Genomic DNA, 18522 nt, shown 5'->3' with positions numbered 1-18522 from the left:
TCCTCCCCCCGTCAGTTCCTATCTGAAGGCTGAGAGCCAGTTTTGACCTCAAATGTAGTTAAGCAGAAGACAAGAACAGAAATTTCAACGATTCCAGTTTGTATTGTCCCCGATCTTCGCACTGAGCCAGATTATTGTCAATTATTGCCAAATATTATTGTTAAATTGCTGATTTATTTCTCTTTGCCTGCAAAGACTTTCCTCCGGCCCTCCGCCGTGTCGTCCTTATGAAACTAAGCCTTCAACCTCAAAAGGTCGCCGACCCCTGCATCAAACAATAAGCAGCTTCCCATCGTCGCCCACACGTAATTAATTACCTTAACGGACCGGTGCTCGGAGTGATTGGGACTGCCTTCATGGAGCCCTCCGAGGCTGCACTCGGCCTTCACATGGTAAGCGCCCTGGTTCCACCAATGGCCAGCGGCTCCCGCATCATCCAGCTGCCTTCCAAGCTCGTCGAAGCTTCTCGCCAGCTGCTCCGCCAGGAATGTGCCGAGGCCCCCGTAACTGACGGCGTACGTCGCGTTGAGGTAGTACAGCGGCGGAGCCACCAATCCCAGCGCTACGTCCACGTCGTTGGCCACGTAGATGTACTTTGCGGGCTGCTCACTGGAGAACGGGCGCCTCCCGTACACCTCCGCGAACAGCAGCCGCTCGGATCGCATGGCGCGGTAGGTGCGTGAAGCCTCCAGTAGATCGGGAAAAAATTCCTGCATTCCACGAGGGGACAGAGTCCGAGGAGGGAAAGTAATACAAGAATTGGAAGAGCGATAAACTAAACAAGTTGGTACAGGTTCATAGTGAACACACGCACGCGCGCACACACTCACACACACATGCGCGCGCGCACACACACACACACACACACACACACACACACACACACACACACACACACACACACACACACACACACACACACACACACACACACACACACGCACGCGTGCACGCCCGCACGCCCGCACACACACACACACACGCACGCGCGCACACACAGGAACACACACACGCGCACACACGGACACACGCACGCACACAGGCACACACGGACGCATGCACGCACGCGCGCGCACACACACGCGCACACGCACAAAAAACACACAAGCGCGCACGCACGCACTGGGTAGATAAAACTGGGTAGACGGTAGGGAACACAAGAAAACTTGGAACAAGGTAGCGACCACGATTGTTGTCAACGTTTCTGCAAGAGACTTGTCTTCGCCAGGGGGCCTGACGAAGGCAAGTCTCTTACTGAAACGTTGGCAAGAACCGTGGTCGCTACCTTGGGGCGTGTGTGTGAAGCATGGCAAAATAAACACAAATAAACCAGTAAACTAAATACGAAAAATAAATGTGAACATTTCCCACTCCCTCTTCCAATCCCACGCTGGAATTAGGAGAGGGATTGGAAGAGGAACAGGGATAGCGAGAGGATTACATATATCCCAGACTGCAACACGAATGTACCGCAGAAGATGAAGAAGAGAATGAGGAGAGAGAAGTGAAACCATAGGGATAACGGTTCAAAGAGAGAAAGGGATAAAGAAAGACGATTGGAGGAGGAAAAGAGGAAATAAAAGATTTCTACTATCCTGATCACAATGACGGGAACAGGCACAAGTCGTTCAACAAGCTTTGATTTTTTTTATAAAAAAATTCATGACAGAACATCATGGTGAGGACATGAGAAGCCCCACCTTCTTGCTTAGAACGAGTTGAAACGTTTCCGCACCCCCTCGCCGCGTTTGAAAACGTGGTGTTACACGACAGGACTAGCGTACAACAAATCGCGGGTCTATCATGTCTGCTTATGTGTTTTGAAGGCGTAAGCAGAAAGTCTATGCTGACGGGGACATTTTATATCCGTGTCTACCCGTAGGCACAGCAGCCGCGCTAATTAAGGGTCCCCAATTGATATTAATCCCCTCTTATGCCTAAGTCTAACGTAATATATTTCAAGCCACCTTAACCCCAGGTTATAAATTTCTATTTCACTCAGTAATGCATCAATATTTTATTTTATTCATCGCTGCACACCTTAATCCACCTTAATCTATCGCGATACACATTAAATGATCTCGATTCACCTTAATTCATATTAATCTATTTTACTTTACCTTATTACATCCTAATACATTTCAATCCCGGCTTTCCAATCCATACTTCGAATCAGTAATCATTTATTATTGCACCTTAATACATCATAATTCATCGTCTTCCACATTAATCCTACTTTGCTAATCCCTGCTATACATTACTAATAATCACTAATCAACTTGGTTATCGTTAATCGTCTCTTATACGCGGCTGGCGTGCTTTAGTTCGCTTCTGGCCTTCTTTGGATTCTTGTACCGTTGGCGTCGACGTCGTGGTTATTCAAGGTCAAGTTGCCAATGAAATGAGACATATAGGGCTACAGCTCAATTTCACTCACCCTTTCTGCTGTACTATACCGGTTACCGAGTATCCGACGCCAATCTCTGTCGAATAATTCCTTCGGTGGTAGCAGTCTCAAGGCGAGCGCACCAACTTTACGGAGCGCCACCTCCCGGGAAGCGGCATCAATCCAGGAGGCTGTGCGCAGCTTCTCCATCGCAGTGCTCTTCAGCCTGTGCGCGAAGCCCTTTGCCTGCTGCCTCGCCTCCTGAGGTTCGAAGGTGCGAGTCAGGCGCTCTACTACGCTGAAGAGGCCGAACATGGTTTCAGCGTACTCGAAGCAAGCGTACTTTCTCCACTTGACGGGACTTTCCCGGAACACAAGGTCCGGCCTACCGGACACCGCCCAAAGGTGGGACTGGATAAAGACCCAGGCGAGACCCGCCACGAGAACGTGGTGCTGAAACGTGCGCAACAGGTTCCCGACGTTGGTCAGCACGGCGGGGCCGTCGGCGACCACTAAGTGGTCAGCGGTCCACGTGACCTCGCCCTGGAAGTACTTGTTGAGGAGCTCGAGCCACTGGCCGGATTCGACAGTGGTCGTCTCGCTGCCCAGCTTTCTGATCGGGAACCAGGCCTGTTCGCGGTGGTTGGAGGGGAGATGCAACGCATGAGTTAGCCCAGGCGTGCCAAGCAGAGAGGCATGCGAGTGGAGCCGATTGAAAACGCTGCCGTCTCACATTTAACTACATCGGCTGTAGGACTAATCACAGAAACTAAACAGCGCAATGCGGACGGAAGGATGCCAGCGGAAGTTATTGATGGATCACTGCACGTATTTGCTGAAGGCGGTGAGGTATGGCGACAAGAATTTACGCAAAATATTCCACCACACTTGCTAATTACAATCAAGTTATGCCGGTACTGAATGTAACCGGGCTGATTGCGTAGTGATCTGAAATTCTACCTCATTGGCAGCGTGTATTTTTAAGTCCTCTGATTTAGCGGTGCAGCCCATTGCCATTCGGTAGTGCACTGCGGATAATTCAGTATGTTCACTTTTGAATATGTGTGGAGCCTGTTTGCAGTGGCGGGCATGCAATTTAATGTGAGGCATTATTTGCCTACTAATCGAGGTTACAGAGCCCTGGTTGGCTGATCCGCCTACCACAAGTGCGCTCGAGCACATCATAAAAGTTATGGTTAACGGAAGGAGCAGCGCTCTCACGCGCACATTCAACCAAGCCCCGTTAGAGAGAGCGAGAGCGAGAAAGCACTTTATTTGAGCTTTGCGTGGTGAGAAGGCTGTCGTCGCTGCCGGTGTATGCCGGGCGGCGACGTCGGCTGTATCGGCAAAGGAGTTTTGGATCCCCTGGTCTGAGCTCACCAGTGCCTCCACTCATGCTAATTGGAGGAAATGTGGGGAAAGGGCCTTTGATGTATCCCAATATGATGTGAGGAAGGGTCGCGAGGGCTCCGCATGCTTTGAAGTTCAGTGAGGGGTAATGGGAAGGCTGAATGAGGCTGAGTTTGGCTGGTTTTGCCTGGGTGGAGCCGTCACGTGTGTCTTGCGCGGCTGTGAGCAGCATGTTGGCTGAGGGGAGTTTTCTGCGGGAGAGGCGGCAGTACATAGTAATTTCTTGGCATGAGACCATTCTCTCTCTGGCGGATCTGGCCCCATGGTAGGGTAACGTGCTTACCCCGGCTCGGATAGTAAGCCCTCGAGCCATACTTTGAGTGGCCTCGTTACCCTCCAGGCCAGCGTGCGCCGGAGCCCATACGAGTTCTAATGGGTATTGTGGTGGGTGCTGTCGGATGATTTTGGTTGCCTGCGGCGATAATAGGCCCGCGGCGAAATTTTGAATGGCTGTCTTAGGATCAGATATTATGGTTGCTGGGGTTGGCCTTTGTATGTGCGCTAGCGAGGGCTACAGTCGCCTCTTCCACAGTTGCCGGGTTGGACGTGAGAAGAGTTAGGTTGTTCAGGCAGAGGTAGTTGGTTATTGCTATTCAAAATGCACCACGATGTCTAAATTCCGCCGGGTCCACATAGATCCTTTTCACTTTGGTGGGAAATCGTTTCTGTAGAGGCTTTGCCCTCTGTTCTGTATGGCTGATGTGGTATACAGAAAGCATATTTCTGGGGATTGGTTTCAGAGACAGCTTTTTGTGAATTTTGAGTGGTAGGGGGAACTTGTGTTACGAATTATTGGTCTGGGTGATCTTTAGTTGTTTTAGGATGTGGTTTCCTGTTGGGATTTTAGACAAACGAAGTATTTGATTAGACATGTGAGCTCCTATAAGCTCACCCCGTGTAGTGTACCCTACAAGCTCTCGAATCAGGCAGTGAAAGTGCTTAGAAGGGGGTGAAGCGGCGATTTTATGCCTTTCTGATAGGTATATTGACTTTTCGCAATTCGGTTTCTGAATGCCTCGCGTTTTAAGATAATCGGCGAAGATGAATCGTTCCTGCATCTTTATCTCCCCATGCCTCACCTGGTCAGATAGGTCCGAAACTATGTCGGTCTTCGCTGTCACGATGGCCTCCTCCAGTTGGCGCAGTACCTTCGGCGTCATACCCGTCCCCGACACGGACAGAGCATTGTAGTATTCGCGCACGTAATTCTCGTACTGGGCGGGGTCGTCCGGGACCAGACGGACGTCCTTGCGCCAGACGTAGCCCAGTTTACCGCGAGTGAGTAGTAGTGCAGTGGCGTTGCTCGTCATCGCCTCGCTGGATGACCCTCGAGGCAGCGAGAGCAGGCGAACGTCGAAGAGGAAGTTGAGGTTCCAGTTAATGGCGAGGTCCAGCATCAGGGCCAGAGGATGCGCGCTACCCTGTTCGGCCTGCTCGCTTTCGGGCCACAGCATCCCGCGCTCCCTGCGGAACTCGCGGAACTGGGCGAGGCCTTTCTGCGTGTTGCGCGGGTGGGAATCGAGGCAGCTGGCGAAGAGGAGCCCAGCCGAGACCCTGGCAGCGTTTGTATTGTCTCGACGGCAGCAGCTCTCCAGATCATTCGCACCTTCCGCGATTCCGCTGGGGGCGAGAAATTAGAATGTTCTCACTTACTATACGCACGCTCCCCCTTCTAATCTGCCGTTGGCAGACAGGGCTGGTAGCGGAGATTGGGAATAAAAAGACTGACTGGAAGTGTTTGTCAAAGTGATCATCTTTATCGACATCATGAGTTATGAAGCCTTCATCGATAGGCATCAGAGGGATTGTTGTTGTTACAGCGAAGCTGTTAGCCTCTCGTTGGTCGGAAAATATCGTGTCGTTGCAAAAAACCCAGGCGGGACCCAGCAGCTCTTGCCCCAGATTCCGAGCGCATGCATCGGGCTAACAGGCGTGCAGCGTAGAGCTCAGTCAGATTCGGGAAAAGAAAAGACTACAAAACGAGGTTGAAACTGCATGATGGACGATAAGCACCGGTGAAAAATGAAACCCTCCCCTCCTCCCCTGTGTGTGTGTGTATTTTGGTGTTCTGGTAAAGAGTAGGTTTGCAGCTGCTGTCGATGGGGGAGGGTGGTTGACGTTATTCGAGGGCTAACGCGTGCGTCAGGTTAGGCAAAACTCAGCAGTTCACGCCCAAGACGCCGAGCGCATGCGTCAGGACCCAGCATTTGCAGCCAGAGAACCGAGTGCAAGCAACGAGCCCTCCGGGACAACGAGGAACATTTCATACCCTCCCCCATCAGCATGTGTAGTGGTTTACGACAGCTGCGCTGAACATCCAGTTTCGCAGTGTGGTATGGCGTTCATTTTTTTCTTGTTGGCTCCTTGGTTTTGCAAACTTTCATAATTCGTTAAGACTGCGTCGAAGTTTTTCGCTTAAGGAAGGTGGGAATAACGGTCAATCAACGACATATGCAGGCCTTAAGCTCTGGGGTGGAAGCGGGCTGTCAAAGAGGTGCGTGGCAGTAACTGTGGTGCTCATACACTGGAAGCGGCTTAACGGTGTTAGTGCGCCGAAGGCTCATACCCATCGGATCTGCCGCTTGGTCATGCAGAGCCGAATGGTGGTAAGAGCTGGTAACCTTACGTTATAGTTCTTAGAGCCTGTCAAGGACCTCTTTTTTATGCAGGAGCTTCCTTCGAACGGACACTACTCGTTTGTTGGATAGCGCACATGTGTGCACTGCAATTATGGAAGTGATATGTATACGCATAAACTTTATAGTTTGCATAGTACTAGTGCATTTATGTGTTCAGAAAGGAGCTCACCTGCTAAATCAGTTGTGTTCTTTTGCCTATTCACTCTCGGTATCTCTTGATTAACATCCCGATTTCATTCGCTATGTCTGTTCACCCTGTGTCGGAATAGCTGGCTGTGTTGTGAGAAAATAATGTACCTATAGTTTGTACTAAAGGCACTAAATTGGCCGGAATAAATAAATAAATAAATAAATAAATAAATAAATAAATAAATAAATAAATAAATAAATAAATAAATAAACAAACAAACAAACAAACAAACAAACAAATAAATAAATAAATAAATAAATAAATAAATAAATAAATAAATAAATAAATAAATAAATAAATAAATAAATAAATAAATAAATAAATAAATAAATAAATAAATAAACACGGGCGATCCCACTACACAAAATTGCTCTGGGGCCAATGTCTGCACGAACTCAATTTTGACAAGTACTGTCCTGATTAGGGCAGCAATAAATCTCGAAACATTCACGCCGACTTTTAATAAGGAAATTCAAAGCCCTGTACGTATTGACGAGCGCGCTGGGTAGGGATTTTTTTGTTTTTTCGAGTGCAGAAATGGGGTGGAAGCGAATAGAATGAACGCGGCATAGAAGCTCATGTGCCATCGTAGAGCAAGACAACAAAGAGAGACAAAAATTGGCTGGCGATATTTGGGTGAAGCAGCAGTGCGCTGAGGCAGCACTCACTCGTGGGTTCTCTCGACAGCAGCGATGATGAGCCTCTGCGTCGGCGGCGCAAAGTGCGTCACAGGAAGGGACCGCGAACTAACGTTTATAGAACCAACGTTTATAGAACCTTGGTTCTATAAACGTTGCCGCGAACTGCGTCTTAAGCGAACGCACATTATCGTCACGCGCACGCCCCCCTCACGTTTTCGCCAAGGGACGCGCCGTCGACCGCCTCGTGCGGGCACAGCGTACTGTCCACCTCCCCCACTGCACACTTTGGAGAGCACTGGTCCGCGCCACCTCGGCGAACCGCCCTCCCCTTGCAGTTTCGCGACACTCTCCTCCTTTGCTTTCCTTCATCATTCACTTTTTCTTTCACTCGTCGGTCTTGCCATCGTTCCCTCGGTTACGACGGCGACGCGGCTCAGGCAAGAGACGGCCGCCAAAGGGCTGCGCCCTAAAAAAGTCCGCGGGGAGCTAAGAATGCTTGCTTGCCTTGAAAACGTGTTCTACATAGTCACGTGCCGTCACGTTCAGCTGCCACGCCCGCGGCGCGCAGAAGGCTGATTCTTGCTTCCGCTCCAGCAAGGTGTCGCGTTAGTGCAGGGGTAACGCACTTGGCTCGAACTCTGGAGAGCCGGCTCAAAAATCACGCGAACCCAGTTGCGATTGAATGGGAAGCAGCATATGTCTAACCCTCCCCGCCCCTTCGTTTTCATTCCGGTGAAGCCGCTTTACTTGGCGCCGCTCCTGGGCTCCTCGCCACCGCCGAACCCTCTGTCACAGCTGTTGTTCCCCTTGCCACCACAGATTCCTCTTTGACAAGTCGCACAAGCGGCTGACAACGGTGGTAGCGCCGTTACCAGACGACTGAGGAGAATCAACAGAAGCGCGCATGGGCTTAAAAACGACAGCCGTTGCTGCCTCAAGTTCCGCCTCGCCGAGTAGGTGCGAATTCCTCGCGGTTGAAGAGAAACTTGCCCGTTTGGAACGCCGGTGTGAGCCCATAATTCCTCTAGAGCTTGAAAGGCTTTCCAAGCGACGTTTGCCCCCGGGTATTTTATGCCTAACTATGCTCACATCGCCGGTTGCCGGTTTATGCTTGCATGGGAGGGGGTGGAAGGAGGGGGCGTGCACGTACAGCTGGGCTCCATGGCGCTGCCGATGACATACCCGTTGTGCTAGTCGGAGATTTAAGCGTGGAGATGCCTTGGCTCGATGTGCTCTGTTAGCGGTCCTCCGTAATCGAGCGGTTTGGGTCTTGGATGGTGGGTTACACAGACAGTAACATGCTTACGACGGGGGAGGGAAACAAGAGTCACGTGTTTGTCCGCTGGAATAAAGTTCGAGGTCTTTAAGGTTTTAGCTCGCTGTGGGACGGACGCATGTCGTTCGCTTGCACGAAGAAGAGCGGGAATTGAAGGAGCGTCGACCCGAACGGATGCACGAATGGGCGCGAGAACAATGGAAAGCGCTGAAAGTCCCAACTCGTCGAGTAGCTGCGAATTCCTCACGGATTAACAACTTTCCCGCTTGCAACGCTGACGTGGACCATTATTACTGGTTGAGCTTAAAGAGCTTCCAGAGCAACATTTTCGACTGTTTCTTTCACTTCTCAGCACGCGCACATTACCGGTGGCCGGTTTATGTGAGCACTGGTTAAGGTGGGGGGGGGGCATCCAGTCACAGCTATAGCTTTCATGCGCTTACTTATGGAATGTCCGTTGTGCTGCCGGCTGGTTTACACGTGGGCTTGAAAGGGCCCAATATGACCTATACGGGTAGATGTTGCTTTACCCAAATGCTCCAACAAAGCAACCGTGGTAGTCACCACAAGGAACGAAGAATTAAACTGTGCAGCCTTGTACACCCCGGAGCCAGAGGAAGCGGAAGACGCCGCCATAGCTGCGGTGATAACGCTACCTGGTACAGCCACAATGGACTCTAAGAAAGCCTACATCAGATACAGAACAGGGTAGACCTCAAAAAGGGCCGCAAACATCGTGACAAACGGGAAAACCCCCGGAAACAAGAATTAAACTCATTTGGGTCCCAGCCCATTCTTCGATCTAGGGCAACAAATTTGACCATTGACAAGACCGAGACTTAAACCTCCGGGCTACATGTGAAACGGAAGGAGGGATGCACCCATTAACGAACTATGCATAAATCATCAAACACTATGGGGAGAACTGAAGAAGCCTTCTGCACCCTCATGCAGAAAAATCAGTATATCGGCAGATACAGGCCGGCTCTTTCCCACACCACCTACTCCTCGACCACATGTTTCCAATTATATAGGCAAAAGAATGCCGCCTATGTTCAAAACCCGGCACCCTAAAACGCATCATCGGTTAATGCACAAAACTCAAGTCCGCCCCAAATCTTGCTGACTCCGTCAGCATAGAGGATGGGCGACGGGAGATCTTGCTGACAAGCGCCGCCCTGATGACCAACTACGGCTGATCGACAGGGGCCGAGAGGCTAGGGAAGCATATGGGAACCTGTGAATAAGGAACCATTCCGGCTGAGTGTGAAAATAGCTGCATCCCTCCTCTTTTGAGAATCAAGTTTATTTCTCTCTCTCTCTCTCTCTCTCTCTCTCTCTCTCTCTCTCTCTCTCTCTCTCTCTCTCTCTCTCTCTCCTTCCCTCCCTCCCAGCAGGCAATGGCAACAGCAAGTTGAACACAACGAAACCGAAGGAACACGAGACGGAGACAACGGCACGAGTACCTCGGCGCCTCTTAGCGGGGTCGCGAGGGCCGTCGTCTGACGAGCCGGGTAATATCCAAGGACGTTTCCAACCGACCTCTAAGGTTTAGTTGCGAAAACTCTTGTGCACTGTTCAACGTCGTTATTATCTACACTGTGTATTGCTACCTAATGCTGCTATTCCAAACACCTTCGCTGGCTAGCCAGTTCTGTACTTTTTCGCTTCGCTCACCCGAGGTACATCCTCTCGAGAAGCGGCCTGTCGACTACGTGGTGGTTGGTTCTGCCGCTGCACACGAAGGCGTGGAAGTCGTGGCACGGGTGAACGAGCGTGTTGAGCGTGGATAGGAGCTCGGTGGCGTGGGCCAAGCAGTCCTCGGTGCGGCATACGTTCACGCGTCCATGCAGGATCTCGCTGACGAGCAACAGGTAGACGAGCACCAGCGCCGACACGAGCACGAGCACGGAGAGCAGCACGAACTCCCCCGTACGCCAGAGCCACGTGCGAGCCATGGACGACCCGTGCCGGGTGCTTAACATCTGCCGCCGGCGGGAGAGAAAGCACGGTGAGGGCGCTTCTGGTGGCCAATCCCCGGACTTAACTCCAGTTAATCTCTGCAGTGTCAGTGCACATGCTCTCTTCTAATCAACGATACTGAGAAATACTGCCGTTGTTGCCGGGGTTGAACCACGTTTCTCTCTGGTGACAGCATGGTTTCTGCGCCCGGAGAGCGCACCCAAAGACAAAAACGCTCCAAGTGCGCAGTGAACTTGCACGCAGCCAGCGTGTCATTTTCTGACGGCACTCTTTCCCCTTAATGCCGCTCCCCGTTGCAGCGAACGAGTGATTAGACGCTTTCACTCCGCAACCGCGGCGGCAAGCGCTGACTTGACCTTGGCTGAGCTTGAAGGTCAGCTTGACGCTACGAGGCATTGATGGAACGATGCAAGGGTTTTACCTAGCATAATACGGGCTCTCCGAGGAAGCGTCCAAACTGATGGGTTTACCATTCGCGATGGCGTATTTTAAAGGCGCTGCCGCTACGCATGTGGTTGCTATCTAGTTCGATTCCCAACCGGAGGGATTACTTTCGGTGATAGTAGAATAAACAACACCTTGCGAACCATGTTCATAACATGTGTAAGGCAACCTCTAGAAATTCGGAGAACTGTTTACTGATGCATAGCATTATTATGCCGCTTGTCAGGAGGGTGAGTTCTTTACAGCGAAAGTTTAGGGTTTTTATAAATCCTGTCCGACCAATTATCTCAATTTACGCTATTATATAACAAGTACAGGCAGACCCTGCGCCAAGTATGCATTTTTTTTTTTTGAAAATGAAGGGCCATTTCCCATTCGCCATTTTCCGTATCTTAGTTATACTTTCTTGTTATTTTAGTTTTTCAAAATTCTGTTTAATCGATTCCCTCTATTTACGCTACTATAGAGATTACACGTAGAATTTGTCGAAATCTGCATTATTGTTGAAATTAAGTGTGTGACACGGTTCGTCATTTTGAGTAATTTGTTATATTTGTCTTATTTTTTAGTTTTTCAAAATGTTGTTGGACCAATTATCTCCAGTTACGCCAAAATCACGGTTACAGGTCGAACTTCCGCGAAATGTGCAATATTGTGGAAATAAAAGGCGTTACACGGTTCGTCGTTTTCCGTAATCTTTTGTATATTTTTCTTATTAATGTTTTTCAAGATTTCGCTTGACCAACGATCTCCATTTACGCTATTATAATGATTACAGTGGAGCTTCCGCAATATCTGAAATTTTTGTGGAAATTCAGTGCGTTACACGGTCCTGGCTGGGGGGGGGGGGGGGGGTAGTCGGCAGAGAATGCTACGGATTAAAAATCATGCAGCCCACCGTCTAACGACGACGATGGTTGAACGCGACACTTTCTCGTGAGAGATTCCTTGGTTCTCGTCTGAGTTTTTGACTTTGACTCGTTGAGCTTTGACTCGCACGCAGCTTGGACTTTTAAACGCAGCGGCTTTGACTCCGACCCATTGCCATTTGATTTCGCGCGAAGAAAGCTTCGGGTTTAACCATCGTCGTCGTTCGAACTTCGACGGAGCGGGGCAAAATTCCAAATGGCCCATCGGCCCATCTGTCCGATTAGAAATGGCCGCAGTTCAGTGGTAGCTCGTAAACCGCGTTACTTATGGAGTCGGTGAAACGGGTTGCATGCTTTTGTTGGCAACCTACCACGGTTTATTTCTTTTCCTTAACATAGAGCATATTTTTGCTCACTTGCACTGAGAAGAAAGCAGCACGTCCACGTTATATTTTCCGCAACCTTCTTACAACATTTGTTATCGCTGAGCGGGGAAAGAGTATACCTTTACGGTACCCGGTACACCTGTGAATGTGCACAACCTGTTCTCCGCAACGGCACAACGGTACTCCGCGCTGCGATAACTCTGTATCGTGGGAGATGCGGTGTAAGTATGGTATGACATGCGTTTTCTATGTTACGACTGCGTTTTCACTGTTTTATTCTTTCCCTAAACCAGTCAATTAAACCTGATAGATTGATTGCAGGGTTCAACGCGCCTACGCAACGCAGGCGATGAGGCGCGCCGTAGTGAAGGGCTCCGGATTAATTTTGACCACCTGGGGATCTTTAACGGGCGCCGAAATCTCGAACACACGGGTGGTTTTGCTTTTCACCACCATCCGAAAAGCGGCCGCCGGGGCCTGGAATCGAACCTTCGACCTCGTGCTCAGCAGCGCAACGCCTTAGCCACTGAGCCGCTTCCGCGAGTAGGAAATTAAACCTGGCAAAAAAAAAAAGTGCCCGAATTACGGAATCGGATATACGTCGGTTACATCACGCCAGGGACCCAGGTTTGATTCCGACCATGACAGAGGGAGAGAGAGAGAGAAGTTGGTTGATTTTAAGGCGCCGACGCAACGCAGGCGATGAGGCACGCCGCAGTGGAGGGCTCCGGATTAATTTTTGGACTGTGGGGATCTTTAACGTGCCCCGAAATCTCGTACACTCGAGCATTTTTGCTTTTCGCCTCCATCAGAAAAGCGGCTGCCGCGGCCGGGAATCAAACCCGCGACCTCGTGCTCAGCAGCACAACGCCTTCGCCACTGAGCCACCGCGGCGGGTGGAGATAGCGGAAGGATTTTATTTGATGCCCGAGATGGGTTCTGAAGGGCAGACGTCTTAGAAGGTTTACCTCCCTGACCCGAGCTATCAGCCAGGATTACTTGGATCCTAGCAAGCGCTTTTTATTTCTCTCTACCCACGATCATCATCATCGTCAAAGAAAGTTGGCTTTCCTGCAGTGCATTTTCGAAGCGACATACGCCATCAGTCTAACAGTGCTTTAAAACCCGGTGGCCTGAATTGATACGTCGCCCACCAGTAGGGTGCGCTGCCGAGGCGAGGTATAGCATATTGGCGATTCAAACGCCAGATTGTAAATTAATTAGCCGCATGTGAAATCTCATTACAAATATTTAGGGGACAAATATGGGCAAAGTTGGAGTTTCTCTAAGGGTATTAAAAATAACCTCCCTTAACGTCTACAACACTCAATTTGTAATGTAAAGCCAGTAAAGCAACTATAATGCTAGAAAAATACAGTGAAATTGATAGCTTTTTTCATACCGTTGTACTTGCTTGCGGAGGTAGACATGAATTTTTTAAAAAATTGCCGTTGAAAATATCCGAGTCATCTTGTCAGTTAAAGCGCAGGTACATGTGCTACCCTTTACCGCGCGATATTCTGCATAGTGATACCTTCGTATTTATGTACCTTATTATTCCATCCATTATACTTCCTCTCACAGCACCAAAAAAGCGATGGTTGCCCATGTATATGAAGCACTGTTCGCATGATTGCATGATTCGGGGCGCTTTTCGAAAGTGCATGCAGAGTGCTGTTTCATCCTTAATGGAGTCACGCAGAGAAAACACAAGTTTGATTCATTCAAAAGATTGCCTCGTTAGAATCATACTGACAGCACTTTTAACTTACACTTCGCTCAAATAAGCTACATAATTAGGAAAAAAGGGAATGCCCATGCGACCCACTACCTCATTTTCCGCAACAGAACCTATGATGTCATACCAGACAGCTCTGCGATTGGCGGAGGGCGGCAAAAGCAAACGCAAATTAGGCAGAGCTTATAAGCTTGCCGAACGAGCTATATACGCTTGAATTTGGGGCACATTCTTTTGAAAGCCGTAAGAATGGTGCGACAAACAGTGGAAGTTTCGAAAGCACACGTAAACATAGAAGTACCGATGCGTATGCTGCTGTTGGTACTGCGCACATTATGCTTGCTTTAGCTGCCCAGGACTGCGGGGCTTTGTGGTTGTTTTAGGGACACTGGCCGATTGGCGGAAGCGACGATGTCTTACGTGACCGTATTTGTCGAGCGAGCACCATGTTTCACGAAACGATTGTCTCCATGAACAAAACAAGCCAGGTACAAATACGTTCACAAACAATCCAAAGGCAGAAAACGGCTTGCCGGGGTGTGGTGGCGCCATCTAGGTTCACTAACGGTAAGCAAGGCCCTGTGATCTAATTGCAGACCGCGAAAACACACGATTTAGCGGGAAAATCAAAATTTTAACTCAAATTAACTAATTTCTCAGTGAATAAAGCATCGTTTGCATTCAGACAAGCGCTGGGGCACTATAAAACAGGAAATCTTTCGTACAACACAAATTTGTGTTTTGTCTTCATGGCTCCTTAAAGTTAGAATGAAAGGTCGTTGTTCGCGTTTACATTAAAGATTTATTTTATGACGTCAATAAATTGTTCTAATAATTTGGTATCCACAGCAAAATTTCCCAGAACTGTCCTTGGCATGTTCGGGGGTACTTCACAGTGACAGAAGGAATGCGCACAAACGTACTCGGTGGTTGTCTAGATGTCGTGATATTCCCATAAAAACTTCCCACAGCCTCCCGTAACATGTTATGATCTAGTTCAGGATACCTAGAGAGATGCTCACATACGTGCTTAGTGATTGTCCAGATGTCCTAATATCCACAGTAATGTTTCCCACTACTGCAATAGGCATCTTCGTGTCTGTTCTAGCACACACACACGCGCTTTGTGATTTCGCCACTGGAGAGACCTCTGACGACAAAGTACAAAGTCCGTTTTCTTTTTTTTCTTTTTTTTTTGCACAGTACAATGTGGCCGAGCGAAGGTGCTGCACTCACGCTACACTTGGGGGTGCACGAGCCGGCTTGGCCCTTCATCTTCTGCGGTGTCCTTTGTGGGCTGGCCTTTTCCTGAAGCGTGGGGGTGCGTATGCAAAAAAAGGAAACACCGATTAAGCCGAGCAGGTCTTTGATGAAAAGTCAGTCGTTGCGCCATTGCAAATTCATCTTTTTCATACGGAACAGATGATCGTCTCCCACGTGGACAGGAACCACCATAGCACTGCTCCACGAGACCCCTATAGCTTGTCATTCTGTTCTGCGGTCTACGCTTTGGATACCGTCTCTCATGAACAGTGCTTCCCGTTCTCCAGCCTTTCCTCAGTGAGCATTAGCATTATACACCCCTAGAACTTTTTTGTTTGTACTGACTGTACTGGTGCAAGAAGTAGAGCACGTATGTTCATTTTGTTACCAGAATATAGCTCCCCTAGCACTATGCACTGGTCTGCACGACACTGTACCCACCCGCACCAGTCCAGGTAAAAAATGCCTGTACTATCTCATCAGGAGCGAAGCACGAGGCTGCTCCACACGTTAGTGTCGGGGTATTCATCTCTGAGGGGTACTCAGCTCGGTTGGCCCTGAAGCTGATCACGATGCGACATGACATGCAAATCTGCGAGCGAAACTTGTGTTGCCTAACATTTGTGACACCAATAGAAACAGCGTCGCGCCAAATATTCCTCTATACAAACGATAATGGCTACTAGGTACGCGAGTCACATACGCCGAAGTCAAATACCCTTCACATACGCCGAAGGCATTCGAAAGAGGCACTACCTTATATCTGCAACAAGGAAAAGTCACGTGGACTACAGTCTCTGACAAAGACTAGTTACGGGCGGAAGAAATTTTTGCTTCGAACCACGAATACGTGGTTATCCTTGACAAAATCGATGTCCTTTTTTTCGGCGGGACACCACTTATGCTAGGCTTTGGAAACAAAAATTGGCGCGGGGATTTTCCACTGGGGATTTGTCTTATCATGCCTGGAATTAGTTTTAGATGGTATTAGTTGTTTCAATTAACCTGTACCATCTACCCCATGGCCGTCGAAGTCAACGGGCTAACCATAACATTAAACGTAGCGGCATATTAACGGGGTGGTGATTCTTCCGAATTTCGGTGAGCAGTTTGTCGGTTACGTCTTAATTGAAGAGGGAGTACAGCCACGTTTAATCAAAAACTTATGTCCGCGTGAACAACAGATTAATCTCTTTGGTTATACAAACGCTACACGAAAGGACTATTCTGAATCTGGTGAAAATTTATCTGTTGCTGTGCTGAGTCAGCTCCGGAATTAGTTGGTTATTACAGGCTATGGCATTAGGTTAAGAACCCCTAAATATTCGCACGTTAGGTCGGCCATGATTAGAAGGTACAAGCTGTTGTAAATAATTACGGATGTGATGTGGGGAATAGTTGACGAAACTTTCGCGACGCTCTGTTCATTTGCGCCTTTTTTGTCGACAGATAGAACGATGGACGAGCAGAGGACGGCGGAATAGAGACAGTGAGTACAGGCAGCTGCGGTCGCAATGCGCAACCCGTTGCCATGGAGCCGTCACATAAGAAGCGCGGGGCGCAGATGCCCAGGCCTCGACGAGCCTTGCGACTCCCGCCCCCTCTTGTACGCTCTGCAGCTAGTGCGCGGAGGAAAATGAGGAAAAAATGGTGACGATGGCGACTAAATACCGATACTTGGGGTCAACAATAAAAGGCGCTACAGGCAGCCCGTACAGCCTTTAAAGTGAGGGAAGTGTCTAATATACCGGAAACCATGAGAATTACCATCAGAAATTTCTCACGGGAGTCTACTATCATTGGCCAAGCAGGCTACGCGGAGATTTTAAGGGATAAATATTTCCTACAAAGCCGTGCTTGCAGCTGCCCTTGTAGTGCTGTGGTATAGTACTTGGTTTTATAACGAGAAGGCTTACGTTCGAATGCGACAATGCCATGTTTTTGCGTTTGCTTTTTAAGCCTTCAGAATTTTTGGGTCATCGTGATTTTGTTATGCTTTTTTTAACGTGAAAGTGTTTTATTTCAGGACACACAAATATAGGGATGACGTCACATCCACCACGGTAGTGACGCCAGTACAGCGAAGCAAGCGGCCTGTAAAGAGTGCAGCCCTGCACACAGGGTTGCAACCTTTAGTACTAAAGAGTAAGTTATACATAGGATTGCTCGTTATCGGGTTTTATATTTTAACAGGAAAGTGTTTTATGCCGGGATACCCCAAGATTTCACTGACGTCATATCTGTCACGAAAATGACGCCCGTAGACCTTTGCCGAAGCAACCTGCCAGCAGGACGTCGCTCGCGAAGTACACCCACAAGACAGCCGCCGACCCGCAAATCATGTTCAGCTGCAGATTTCGCTGCACATTTCACTTTCGTATTTTACCGATTTCTATTACAGAGGAATCAACCACAGTTTTTCTACTTTCGAGTACCTGCGATAACAGCTGCGCAATTGAACTCCTTCGCTACGGGAAAGGAACTAGTCGCTTTCTTAATTAGTCACAAAGAACTTGCATTTTTTTGTCATCTTCGCGTTTTGTCTAATGGAGGCAAGAAAAGCCAAACTACCCCGTAGCCATTACCATCAACGATGAAGGCTAAAACGACCAGCTCTACTCACAAAATTGTTTTCGGCAGGCTTGGCGTTCCGGACCGCGGCGTCGTCCACCCGAGAAGGTCCCTCCTCTGCCCGAGAAGGCTTCTGGTCGGCCTGGTGCAATTCTGCCGGATCTGGAGGAGGTGCGGGTGGCTGTTCGTTTTCAGGCATTTTCTCTGGTGGTTGTTGCATCTTCTCCTTCGCAAGTCTTGTGAGGCACAGCGGGTTTTCTTGGGATACAAGGAGTCCGTGCCGAGCGAATGGTATCTCTTCTTCTGTCTCGAGCAACTGCGTGCGCGCGGTCCCATTGGAGATGCCGATGACAATGATAAAAATGCTAGCGACGGTGAGGATGACTTCATTCTTGCTCTTGATGATGATGTTGGCGATGTCCTCAACTAGTTTCACCCGTGCACGAGATGGGAGTTGGCCTGGGCGAAAAAAATAAAATAGTGCTCGGGTTGGCATCTCTTCCTGTTTTTCTCATAAAGGTTAATCCACGACCACATCGGTTGGGAGCTGACAGGTGAAATTTTACTGGCAGAACAGAAAAAGAAACAAAAATCAAACGGAGGTAGCAGCGATGGAGGTAGCAGCGATTCAAGTGGTATGTCTCAAAAAGGTAATTATAAATAAATCAAGTAATTTGAACAGGGCCATTCTGATATCAAGATTCTAACAATTTAAAGGGGTCCTGA

At 49.0% G+C, this 18522-nt stretch overlaps 1 protein-coding gene across 1 annotated transcript; it reads right to left on the bottom strand.

The window, feature by feature from the left end:
- Positions 1-247: 247 nt before the first annotated feature.
- LOC144168427 (endothelin-converting enzyme-like 1) lies at positions 248-17995 on the bottom strand. Its single transcript, XM_077697418.1, has 7 exons — positions 17849-17995; positions 15199-15270; positions 10220-10527; positions 4876-5416; positions 2534-3016; positions 318-710; positions 248-265 (listed from the first exon to the last, which is right to left on the bottom strand). Exons 1-7 carry the CDS (start codon positions 17993-17995, stop codon positions 248-250), a joined length of 1962 nt encoding a protein of 653 aa, XP_077553544.1.
- Positions 17996-18522: the final 527 nt, after the last annotated feature.

This window comes from Haemaphysalis longicornis, unplaced genomic scaffold, assembly GCF_048455015.1.
Source record: "Haemaphysalis longicornis isolate Haplotype H1 unplaced genomic scaffold, Haemaphysalis longicornis Haplotype H1 scaffold_2, whole genome shotgun sequence".
In the NCBI taxonomy this organism is placed as follows: Eukaryota; Metazoa; Arthropoda; class Arachnida; order Ixodida; family Ixodidae; genus Haemaphysalis; species Haemaphysalis longicornis.
This window is presented reverse-complemented; position numbering and strand designations above follow the sequence as displayed.

Bases quoted from the DNA above. Each gene is read 5' to 3' on its own strand.
- LOC144168427 (XM_077697418.1), bottom strand. From the start codon at position 17,995: ATGCCTGAAAACGAACAGCCACCCGCACCTCCTCCAGATCCGGCAGAA. The intron at 15,271-17,848 runs GTGAGTAGAGCT...CCCACGCTTCAG, and splicing joins AGCCTGCCGAAAACAATTTT to GAAAAGGCCAGCCCACAAAG. The intron at 10,528-15,198 runs GTGAGTGCAGCA...CGCCGGCGGCAG, and splicing joins CGTGCACCCCCAAGTGTAGC to ATGTTAAGCACCCGGCACGG.